Source organism: Charadrius vociferus, unplaced genomic scaffold (assembly GCF_000708025.1).
Source record: "Charadrius vociferus isolate BGI_N301 unplaced genomic scaffold, ASM70802v2 scaffold125, whole genome shotgun sequence".
NCBI lineage: Eukaryota > Metazoa > Chordata > Aves > Charadriiformes > Charadriidae > Charadrius > Charadrius vociferus.
In genome coordinates this window covers 4,121,520-4,134,158 of record NW_009649036.1, presented here as the reverse complement: position 1 = coordinate 4,134,158, position 12,639 = coordinate 4,121,520, and the positions used below count along the sequence as shown (strand labels likewise).

The following is a 12,639-nucleotide window of genomic DNA, read 5'->3' as shown; positions in this document are numbered from 1 at the left end:
GCATGGGTGGCTTTGCAAAAGTGTGGGAAGGGACATTTAAATTCAGCAAACATGAGATTCTGGGAGCTGTCTATAAATTCCTTCATCACGCAACTAAGTGTTTAAATCTGTGGGAAGTGTCTGAATTGCTTTTCTCACTTGAGTGAGTTAATGGCTGATATAAAACTCAATCAATTTGCTTTCATGATTTCTTTCAGTTTCCTGAAGGGAAAGATCCTTTATTGTTGCTTGTTGCCATTGTATGATCTGTCATGTGTCTTTCGTGGTGCAGGAACTTTTCACGTGTTTAATAAAGGTCCAGCCTTTGTCTTACACACATGCATAAGTCTGTTCTGGTAATTATTAGGCTTTAAAATGAGTCATATGTTTGTTTTCAGAACTCCCTGTAGCACCAACAGTTTAGGTAGCCCTCTTGTAAGAGTAAGTGATACTTTCAGATCAATACAAAATGGTTAATACTAATTTCTTCTGCAAAGTTGATCAGAAGAGACCCCTGGTGAAGAGAAGCACCACTAGATTTCTTTTGTGGGGTTTCCAGGAGATGGATCCATGGTTGAGTTTGAGGAAAGCCTGCAGCAACGTTACCTTTTTATAAAACTCCTTGCCAGTTATGAGGTTAGAAGGGCTGAACTGACAAGGAGGGTCCTTGCAGAAGAGTGTGCTTCCATCTTGGAGGGCCCCTGTGGATTCAGTTTCTGACAATGGACTTGCATCTTTGTAAGCAGTTCACAGATCTGGACACAATGCTGTTTCCTTCCTTCTGTTTTAGGGAGCAAGGTATTAATTCAATTGTACAAAAATTGTTTTAGATGTAGTCCTCTTCTGCATATTTCAGTCTAACAGCAGATCACATATGGGTGAAACTGATGAGGTTCATCTAACAGTATGTATCAAAGCTGTTCATATTTTATCTGAGAAATAATTCATTTTGTTGACTTGCTTTGTGTATTTCTAGGTTTGGCTGACCCTAGCTGATCAGTACTTACACAGTATAGCCATTGACTGGGATAAAACAATGCGTTTCACATTCAATGAAAGAAGTAATCCTGATGATGACTCTATGGGCATCCAGATAGTAAAGGTAGCCACGTAATTTTTTATTTTATTTTAATTTTTCTTAATGAAAATTTGATTTTTTTTTTCTTTTTAATTGATGGAATTTTGATTTATTTTGTTCTCTGTAAGTGCTGTGGCAAAAATTACATCTTAATTCCTTTTGGCTCACCAAAATTATTTCTTCAGGTGCTTTGGTCTTTCTTCTGCACTGGTCTAGTTAGTGTTAGCTGAGAAAAAAATTGCTATTACTGGGTGGGGTTTTTTTTGCTCAATTTCTACTTGTTTACTTTAAAAGAAAGACTGGAGTTTAATGGAGTCAAAGGATCATAAGTGGGTGGTTTTTTTCCTCTTCTCTAAATAAACACAAATGTTTGGTGGGATTAAAAAGTATGTTTTATACCACAGCAATTGAGCATTTTTCAATTATTTTACAGGAGTGAAACATCTTTGTCTGTGTATAGTTCTCAACTAATCAGCATTTAATATTTAAAGCAGTGGACAGTTTTAGGGAAGAGCTTAATAGATTTGTATTGCTGTGGTGACGTAAATATTAGTCTATTTACCTATTTAGGAGGCATTACTCTATTTAGGAGAGATTGTGTTCTATAGTCACCTCAATTAGAGTACAGGGAGCGAAATACATTATGTTCCTGATCATTACAGTTGTCATCTGTATTTGATAATTTAAGCTTATAGGTATTACTTATGAAATATTAAACATTGCAGTATGTGTTTTGCCTTTTACTAATAAATCGCTTAAATCTCAAGGACTATTTCTGTTTTTCTGTTTTGCAAACTTAGTTGCCTGTTAGTTCTTTTAGACTTCAGTAGAAACAGGCTTTTTTGTTCAATTAAGCAGCTGTTATATCTTGCCTCTTTGAAACCTAGGTATCTGTTAGTATCTTCCGTGACAACTTCATATGAACATCTTTTAGGCAGCTTGTTTACTTAAAAGCTTGCTGAACCTATTTTTCTTCTGTAAGCTAAGGGTTTACAGATTAAAAAAGAAACATTGTCATTGGCTTTGGGAGTCTATTGGGAGGGTGGAGGTTGAGAGGTTGAAGGAAAACTGAGACAGGCGGGAGAACTAAAGCGGGAGGGAAAATGTACATCTTTTCTGTCTGTTCTTGTCTTTTTTTTCTCTTTTTTTTTTTTTTCCCCCCTCTTTAAAGGACCTTCACCGAACTGGTTGCAGTTCTTACTGTGGACAGGAGGCAGAGCAAGATCGAGTGGTATTAAAACGCGTTCTGCTGGCTTATGCCAGGTGGAATAAATCTGTTGGCTATTGTCAAGGATTTAACATACTAGCTGCACTTATTCTGGAAGTAATGGAGGGCAATGAAGGGGATGCCCTGAAAGTGAGTAATTTTTTTTTTTTTCAGTGTTGAAGATTGCTTTTAGTTAGTGAACTCTAGAATAAACCAGTGTTCGAATTTTGTAGACAGCCTAAAAGAGCAGGACTCAACTGATTTATGTCTGTGGATTGTTTGTTAACCTGTCTGAGCTAAAATGAGCATTTTGAATGTTACCACTGTTAGATTTTTTTTTTTTTTTTTGAGCAGAAACTAATGAGGGCTTGGCCATTATAAAAATAAGTGGGAACACTGCTACTGACTTTAGAATATCTTATCTCATGATCCCAAATCTGTTTCCAAATGCCATAGGAGGCCAAAACTTTCAGATTCCATTATCAACCTCTTGTGTGGCAGTAGCATGTGAGGCAGTTAATAAAATCACTGCATTTTAAAGCAAATTCTAGGAAAACACAAAATAAATATTTAAAACGAAAGTAAATCACCTCAAAGCTACTTTCTGGGCTACATTAGTCATACAGTGTTTTATTTTTTCAGACCTTTTTCATTCTAATTAAAGCTTCATGAAATTTTTAATGTGTCAGCAAATAGAAATACAGGATCACAGAACATGATTTAAGGTTTGCCAAGATCATGTGCAAATTCCCTTAAGTAAACTTGGTCATATGTGTGAGTTGCGGTCGAATTAAGAAAAGGTGACTGTGACTCTTGAGATACTGTGCTGTTTGTTTTGCCTTAGACAATGATTTAAATATGGTAAGTACTTAAATTCACTCAGAGCTCCTACAGTATAAAGCTTGTGGTAGTAGCGTCCAGCTAGCTGGTGTTTAATTCTTCGTTCTAGAGAGCTGCCTGTAATAGGAAGAAAATACCATAATATACCTACTTTATATCAGACAGTAAATTTCCTTTCAATAGTGCTTGCTAAAAATGTCCTCAATATTTTTGACTAGAATTTGTCACATTTTATTGTGATCTTACACTGTCCAGAAGCTCTTAAAATGCATTATGATAATATAGGAAATACAATTGCCCGGGTTTATGAAGTCCAAATTAATTATATAGTAATTAATATTGGATTAATATATAATCCAAATTAATTATAAGATCTATATGCATCCTTATATCATTGGATTGTCTTGTACTGTGAGCAGCGTCAGGCTCCTTGTGCTAAGGAGACAATGGAATGGCGCCAGACCGCTCTGGGGCGGTAAAGCACTGAAGGCTCGTTAGCACCAAAATGGGTCTTACATGGAAAAAATAAGAATGGAAAAGAAAGGAATTTTTTTTTTCCAAGCTTAGTGCAGGGGCTTTGCAGGGTTGGAATTTCCTGAGAGAGAAAAGGGAAAGAAAAAAAGCCAAAAAAAAGGAGTTGGGGGTTAGCATGTGGCTGTTTTGTAGTCACGGTGCCGTCTAAAACAAGTGATGAGTGACTTTGGAACAGCTGTAGAGCCTGTTGCCTGTAAAGCTGCCCTGAGGATTGAAGATATGGGGAAACTGTGTTTGGATTATTGCAGAGTCTAGGAGTTAAGGGAACAAGGGGATTCTTAGGGCTCACCAGTCAGGTCCCCTTTCTGGGAAGGATGTTATATACAAAAGCTCTGTGTTTGGGAAGTATCTCCCAGAGGCTGGGAAACAGCTGGAAATCACGGGGCTTTAACAGAACAGGACCCAACATAGTAGCTTCAGTGAATGCCCAGCCAGCAGTGCTTGAGTCTTTACTAGTTAAGGTAAGCATGTTTAAGTTAAATCTCTGAAAGCACCTCAAAGTTTGCCTACTGAAATTATGGTAAGCAAGAAAATCATAGCTTGCATGTGTAGAAACTATCAAAGTCTGCATAAAAGTCTCATAGATACTGAAACTTAAAAAACATTTTTTTCATGGACACTATTGTGGGGAAATAGTGCAAAATCAAATAATAAAAATAAATATGTCGAGATGTGTCATGAAGAAAGTATCTATTGCAAACTGGTAAATACATGAAGCTGCTTTTTTAAAAAAGCATTCTCAAAATAATTCTCATGCCAGTGAAATAGAATGGACTTCAGTGTTGCAAAAAGATTTCTGTTCTTTCCTGTGCTCTCGTATATCAGATTTCTGAAATAATACTATTCTGGGAAGGGAGCAAAATCCTTTATAAAGTGGTTTCTTTAAGGTAGGGATTTATAGCTTATGTCATAAGAAATTAATGAAAACACAAATAGCATAGTTGTCAGTTAATGTTGTTATATTAAATTATTCTTCCATTGGTTGAAATATATCTGAACAAAATAAAGCATTTTTTAAAAGACAATGAGTTGTCCCACTACTCAGCAAAGATTAGGGAATGCATCTGACAAAATACGAGACTCCAGCTTACTTGTGTACCATGTTTTGATTGTTTATTTACTTTCAATCCTTAAAACTTAACAAAACCAAACAACCCTCCCCCATCAAAAATATGTAAAAGCTATTGATTTGCTGATATCGACTACTGATGTACATGCCTTAAAACACGGAACTGTTACTGCCTGCAAATCTCTTGCAAGGACGAGTGGTAGTATGTGGTCACAAGCAGCTGGGGGAAAAAAAGCAGCAGTAAGACTATGAAAGGTGGTGCTCTGGGAAGCTGTTTTGGTGGGCATCTTATGAAGAGAGGGATTGGGAGGAGCATTGTCTCCTGTGTAGGAAGGTACCATGCTCCTCTAAAGCATTAGAGGCTCTATGAAACAGATGATAAGGATGCTCGTTTAAAATTTTAACAATTGAGTAATGGAGAGTTGAACCAGATGGGATGACCGCATACAGGCTCCCTGTATACAGTTTGTAGAGTGGCCATAGAGATTGTAAAAGATCTTGAAGTGAAGGTCTGTGTCTTCTGTTGGGCTGATGATATACTTCAACTTCTGCATATTTCTTTGCATTTTTTCATTCTCAGAGGTTTCACAGAATCCAGTTAATAATACATTACCACCCATATAGTTGAGCTGTCTCACTTGAAACAGATGTCTGTTTAAAATGTCTCATGCTGCTTAATTTAGCACCTTTTGAAGTGACAAGATGAAGTGTAGCACACGGTAACACATCACAGTAAAATGTGTGGAGCATGTCTTTTAAAGAACAGTATCTTGCATTTTGGAAAGGGGAAAAAAAGATAATGTAGAAGATCAGTCTTCTAGTTGTGGCAGTTAACCAGAGAAGGGACAGTGGAACTTTCCAACAGTGTGGGAAATCTCATAAACACGTACAGCATCAGCAGCGCCAAAAGTTGCCTTTGGTTTGAGTAGTGGTTCCAATTTGGGCATATCTTACTGTGACATTGATTTTGGTCATTAATGGTTCATAGATTCTGGACAGCTTCAAGATGCCTTTGCACCTTGATTGCTTGTGGATACCTAGAATACCCATGGATGCTTGAAATGGTAATGTTTTCTCCCCATGTAAATGGAGATATCGGAGGCATGTTTTGCCACTGGCTTGAAGCCATTCTGTAGTGAACAGAGAATGTTAAAATTCTATATTTTTTTTTCTGTTATTCCTAGGAAATAACTGGCTCTTCAAGTCCTACATGCTTATATTTCACTTTCCCCACAGATCATGATTTACCTAATTGATAAGGTGCTTCCTGATAGCTATTTTGTCAATAATCTCCGTGCTCTCTCTGTGGATATGGCTGTTTTCCGAGATCTTTTACGGATGAAGCTTCCTGAACTGTCCCAGCACTTAGACACCCTGCAAAGAGCTGCTAACAGAGAAAGTGGAGGTAGGTTCAACAGAAAATGCTATTAAATTCCTTTTCCTATTGTATCATCTGAGCACTGGTCTAAAAATACGTGTTTACGTGAGTTTATTGCTTAGAATATATATTTTAAATTGTTTAGGTGAAAAATGATGGTTTCCATTATTGTTAATCTTAATATAAATAGGTGGCACCGTCAGGAAAAAATAAAGGGGAAATAATTTGGTTCAACCACTAACTACAAACAGAATCCTGTTAACAAGGAGATAAAACATACAGCGTGACAACACCGTAACACACAGCTTAGTACAAGGGCTGCCTTGAAAAGGTTGTTTCTTGTCTTAGCTCACGATACCAGTCCTACCATTGCTCCTTGCAGTGGCTAGCTTACACAGCTGTTCTGGGAAGAGTTACAGCATGAGAGCCAGTGGTGGCTGGCTAGTATTTCTTCACCAGGATGCTTAGCAATACACAGGTGCAAAACTCAGAAGTACTTCTTAGGTTGCTACCTGAAAACTGGCTTTGTACTGTGATTTTTTTATACACACACACACACACACACACACACACACCCCACCGGTATAATATTTCCTCCAGATTTTTAGGAGCTAAGTGCACCCTGAATTCCATCTTAGAAAAGATCTGCTGTTATGTTCTGTGTAAATAAACTGTGACTGTGCCCAAACTGTATAAAAACAAAGAATGGGTATCAAGGAGGTATTTGCTGTTTGAAAGTGTTTTCACAGGCAGCTGCCTCTCTGGTGATGGCCTTCAGTGCATCACTTGATACTAGGATGCACAAAGTGTTCTCTGAGCTTGACAAGAAAGTAAAAAATACTTTAGAGTTCCAGGCTGAAATACTAAATCTTGTTTGAAACTTAACGAGCCAAAAGGAAAACTGAACGTGTTACAGTCGCTTCTACTAATCTGGCAGTGCATCATGATATTAAAACAATAGATAAGACTATACAGAGGCAGTCACCTTCACTTTCATGTAGATAAAGACTTCTTATGCCATTAGTTTCTGAAGAAATGCAGCATTTTGGGGTTTTTGTGTGTGGTGGGTTTTTTTGGTTTGGGTTGGTTTTTTTGGTTTTTTTTGGTTTTTTTTTTTTTAATAAAAGCTTTTAGGTCATATGGCTTTAGGGAGGGAAAAGCAATCTTTCTAATATGAGACAAAAAAGAAAGCCTGGTGGTGTTTTCCAAGTTTTACAGTCCAAAACCAGTGCTGCTGCTTAGAGCTTCTTGCAGTGCAGCAGAATGAAACTAAGTGTGTCATTTTTCCATCGTTCTTTTTCTCAGCTTATCTTTGGACAGCTGCAGGGTAAGTTTTGAGCAATAACAGAGGTACTAGAATGTCTGTCTGGATTTCAGTATGCATTTTATACTCCTTGTGAAATAATAGTAAATTACATTTACTTTAAGTATTTTTATTTACTTGTTTATTTCAGGAGGCTACGAACCCCCACTTACAAATGTCTTCACAATGCAGTGGTTTCTGACCCTCTTTGCCACATGCCTGCCTAACCATACAGTTCTGAAGATCTGGGATTCAGTGTTCTTTGAAGGCTCTGAAATTATACTGAGAGTAGCTTTGGCTATCTGGGCAAAGTTAGGAGAGTAAGTGGTCATTTTAATCTGATTTTATTTTTCAGTATGAACAATGTGTGTAACTTACGTTGTTCTGAAAAGCCCATTCTCAATTCTAAACAAGATGCAATCTTTCAGGAGAATGTGCAGCTTTTTCAAAGCAGAATCAAAGTGCCTCCGTGGCGTCCCCATCGTGTCAGAATGGGCATGATAATTAAATTGGCCCTTGCTGCAGGAAATGTCTCTAATTGTTTGTGTTGTCTGTGTATAATGTCTTCATGCTATGCTAAAAGATTGGTTGGACTTTCCAGAACATAAACCTTTGAGGGAGCTGGTGAATACTCTGTGGAAAGACTTGAGGTTGGCTACCTAATTTAGTTGGGTACCTGAAGCTGGGGGTGTTAATTCCCTTATTTTCACTTAAAGATTTAAGGACTTGAGCCCATTGGCTATACTCAAGAAAAGAGTTTAGTGTTACTAAGAGAATGATTGTGTTACACGGTTCTTTTCTGTTAAGGCCTGCAGACAATTTTTCCTGAAATTCTGTGCTTTTAAGTGTGTTCTAGCCAAGTTTCTATTATAGTCCTTTATGGCCTTGGAAACTCACTACACAGGATGAAACACAAGAGATGGTTAGTTCTTCTAAGCTCCTCTGTTGTCATAGGAAATATTTGCATTCCAAAGAGTGTACAGTGCTCCTGGAGAAATGAGTTTTGTCACTGTCTTGGGTGGGAGGTGTGAGCTCTGGCAGGTCGAGCAGATGTTAGTTCAACTGGAAACTTTTTTCAACTGACATCAGCAGCTGCATCAAATTTTTCTTGTGATGCTGATCAACACTCCCTTCCTTTTTTCCCAGAGACTGAACTGCTGGGATTTATATTCAGCTCTGTCCCCGAAGGTTTATTTTCGTTTTTCTTTCTGAATAAATTAGCGCTGCAGGCCAGTAGCATTGGAAGAGACTTTGTTTAGTACATTTAATTTTTAATCTGAAGAATAATAATTAGAATAATAATTTCCTAAGAGCTTTATTTGTTCAGTTCATGACTGAAACTTGCATGAATAATTTGTATTAGGATTAAGCTGTATGTAGTCCCATTGCAATAGGACCTTTTATCTAAAGGTATGGTCCTATTGCAATGGGTCTCTGTGCAGTTAAAAGCTGTAATTAAAAATGTTCTAACTCATAACATGATAAAAAAGGAAGTCATTGCTTTGAAGATTTTACCATGAAACTTAAAGAAAAAATGAAATGTGTTTTATGAAAATTGGAAAGAAAAGAATGAAGAAATCTATAAGAATATCTCTGAAAGAATAAGTTGATCACACTGCAGACCTTGTAACTATTGTTTGTGGGGAATGGGGGAAGGTCTGGCAGATTTGGGGGCAATTAAGAGAAGGGGACACTGGTGTGATAACTAGAGATCCAGAAGACAGTGAGTCACTAAAATTGAACAAGAATTGAAATTCATTAAGCTTGTGATTAATGGATATCAAATGAGATGGGGAAGTAAAAGATGGGGCACTATGTCTTTGCTGGGAGAAGAATGTGATTTTGGTTTTTTTGTTCCTTTTTCTTCTCTGCTAGAAATAGAACGGGGGGATTTAAAGAAGTGGGGCCTGAAACAGTGATCATAGTCTCATGATCTTCATACCTCTCTAGACATGAAAATGGGGTGAGAAGTGCTTTTCCTAAAATGTGGGCGGTTCAATCATACTTCTGTTTTGAGGGAGACTGAAGGAATGGGGAGGTTAAAAATAGGTGCAGTAGAGAAAGCTGTATGTGGAGGTCATGAGAGACTGAAGGTATTGGGGAAGGTAAGCAGTAAGTTAGTGATAATTGGCTACACGCCCGTTGTTTCTACGCTTTTTTTCCTACAACTTAAATCATTCTTTTAGCTAAACTATGTTAAGATTTCAGTAGGACTTACATAGTTCAATGGTTGTTCTCTGTAGACGCTGAAGATCAAGGGAAGCTTCCTCTTCTATTTCTAATCCTTAAGAAAAAAGGCTGCACACTTTTTTAATCATTCCAGCAGCTGTATTGTTCAGAGGAGGCTACAATATGTAGACAGCAATGCACTTATTTAGAATAGAAGTAAAACAAATTTTTCACTTGACAGGAGAGGATGTCTAGCAGCTGACCCTAATGTATGTAGAACAGCAACTCACAAAAGCATATTACTTACATTTCTCTTTCTCGAGCTTCCACACACTTTGTGTGTGCTTTTGTGTTTTTAGAAATTTAAAGAAAAGCATGGAGAAACAAAACAAGCAAACAAAAAAAAAAAGCCCCCAGAACCAAACAAAAGAAGACCCAAAATAAAAGAGCCAGAACAAAACCAAACCCCACCCAACAAGAAACAAGAAAACCCTTTGCATCTCTAAATTAGAATTAGGTTTCACAAGTGTGCAAGATATGAGTGAATTTTCCTTCATTCTGCATTATGTGAGCTCAGCTCTTTTGAATACAATGACATACATAGACACACCTATACTTAATTTATTCCACTGGAATATTTGCTGGCCAGTGAGTATGTTCCTGTCTTACGAAAACACAGTTCAACCAGTGAATTCAGCAGTCTGGTGTATAGTGAAGAATGGGTGATGAGGCAGTCAAGAAGTCTTTATGCTTCCTTTTTGAGCTGATGAGAGCGCTCCCTTGTGCTAGTAGGAGGCAGGATTTACTGATTCTTATGTAGAAGTGAAAGGGGCAGAGGGAATAATCTGTCTGGACGTGCATGAATCCTTTATTGTGAGCAGTCAGGACAGTAAGCTGTGCTCAGTATGTTGTTTTACTGCACCAGTATTTCCAATGCAATGTGCACAGTTTTATTATTTGAAAGCGTAGGTAGGATTGCAATAAACTTAAGAATTAAGGTGACTAAGGGGAGTGCGTATTTTATGATGGCAGAAAGTTCAGTTTTGGTTTGGAGGTATAATCATATGTAAAAGTAAAATAAAAAATCAACATGTATTTTGATGTAGGCAAATAGAGTGTTGTGAAACTGCGGATGAGTTTTACAGTACCATGGGCAAGCTGACCCAGGAGATGCTGGAAGACAGTCTGATTGACAGCAATGAACTCATGCAGGTGAGTAATTGCGATATAATTATTGTTTGTGTTTTTTGTGCATCCTTTAGGTGCTGATTTCTAACAAATTACATTTTTGTTCAAAAACTATAGAAATCTAATCTCTCCCAAGAATATAAGTTTAAGATAACTGAGTTGAGCTAGCACGTCAATGAAACAAATAGGTGACCTCTGCAGTTAAAGCTAAAATCTTATCTTATACGTTAAGTATAGAGAACCCCTTGGCTCCATTTGATAAAAATTGGTTGTATGTTGACAGCTGAAAGTTTGTTGTGATACAATGTCCAGTTGGATTTACGCAAGTAAGACGTAGAATCTTTAGTAGTCATAATTTTTAGGATGTTTTATTTTTATGTTTTGGCCAGTCATTTATTATATTGTGTCCTATTCATTCTGTAGACGCTGTGGGAGACAAGAGTTTATCAAGTGAGAAGGGAAAAAATATCCTTCATAATTTAAAAAAAAAAGAGAAAGCTATGAACAGTCGTCAGTGAACTATAAACAAAGACATTTGTTGATAATTGCAGTCCTTGAATTCTTAAAGCATATGTCATTTTATGAGAACAAAGATCCATGTTGTCCTGGGAGAGGAAAGGGCCTTTTGTGTTACAGATGTAACTGTATTGATCCGCACTTAAACTTTTTTTCTGATAACCTTGAGGTGTTGTCTACTTACATGTTTTATAAAGACTTCGTGTAACAGTTGTGGAACTTTGCTTTCAATGAATTAGAATATGGTGATTAAATGGGTGCAAATACAGAGCACATAATTAATCTGAAATTTTTTACCTAACTTAGGGGAAGGAAAATGTCAGTTTCAGTATATGAAGTTGGATGAGTTTATTACAGGAGTTAGCAGGTGGCTTCTGTTAACTATTATTGGAAGCAGGACTTATTGACTGTCTGGGATAGTACACTTCCATTGTCTGATGAAGTACTGGTCTGAAGTGAAGGATCACTTTCAGATTTTTGGCTTTTGTTACTGCTGTTGTTTTGCTTAATGAGGGAGCTCTGGGAATGAGAGGTGAGCACTGTTGCTTTGTTTTGCTTAAAAAATGGAAACGCGGCTGGGTCAGAAGTACTCACGTGCTTTTAAAATAAGCGTTAAGGTTTCTCGCAAGGCAGTTCAGATACTGAGGATGCATGAGGAGGGTGTCCCAAGCTGATGCCTTCTCATATTCATTGTGCTTCAGTTCCTGGTCTCAAGGACAGTACAAAATCAAGATGTGTTATTTGTGACAAAGAATAATGTTGGGAAAGCTGAAGTAGGCTTTAGAGACTAGTGTGGATTTCTTTCTTCACCGTTGTGTGTAATAGAAGATAAGGCATAGCTAACTTACTGGTTGGAGGGATGGAAGGATCTTTCTGGGTTTTTGAGTGTTGCAATTAGAAGTACACTAAAATATCGGTCTTTTTGTGCTTCAGCAAAAAATGTGCACTTGGTGCAAAGTATGTATGTATTCATGTACACGTGTGTTTTGTGACACTGGCAGGAGCATTAAGGGAGGTAGGGTAGCATTGCCGTTGATATGGAGAATGTGACAGGTTTAAGTTTTCTGCAATGAGAAGCAGTATGTCTGGTTTTAAGATAGTACTCTCCAGGTCAAAAGCAGGCACTGGCAGCGTAGCCGTCTCCATCCGAGGTGTTCAGTCTAGGCTGTCTTTATTGTAAGTGGAGCGAATTAGGCACTACAGGAGTTTACCATTAGGGGATATGAATGCCACCATGTGCCTGCCTGCTGCATTTGAACAATTTTCTGTGTTGGAGAAGAAAATAAAGAAATATGAACCGTTGTGTGAATGAAAGGACCCAGGCTGCTTGAAGACACTGTTTTTTAAATTGCTCTAGGATTTTTCAGAGGAATCCAGC

At 37.6% G+C, this 12,639-nt stretch overlaps 1 protein-coding gene across 1 annotated transcript in view; it reads left to right on the top strand.

Moving 5' to 3' along the window:
* TBC1D30 (TBC1 domain family, member 30) overlaps nt 1-12,639 on the top strand; it is a 53,920-nt gene that overhangs the window by 32,037 nt on the left and 9,244 nt on the right. The window contains exons 5-9 of the mRNA XM_009887840.1: nt 956-1,081; nt 2,229-2,414; nt 5,944-6,112; nt 7,540-7,708; nt 10,664-10,769. Coding sequence (XP_009886142.1) covers nt 956-1,081; nt 2,229-2,414; nt 5,944-6,112; nt 7,540-7,708; nt 10,664-10,769 — 756 coding nt within the window. The remainder of the gene's footprint in view (nt 1-955; nt 1,082-2,228; nt 2,415-5,943; nt 6,113-7,539; nt 7,709-10,663; nt 10,770-12,639) is intronic.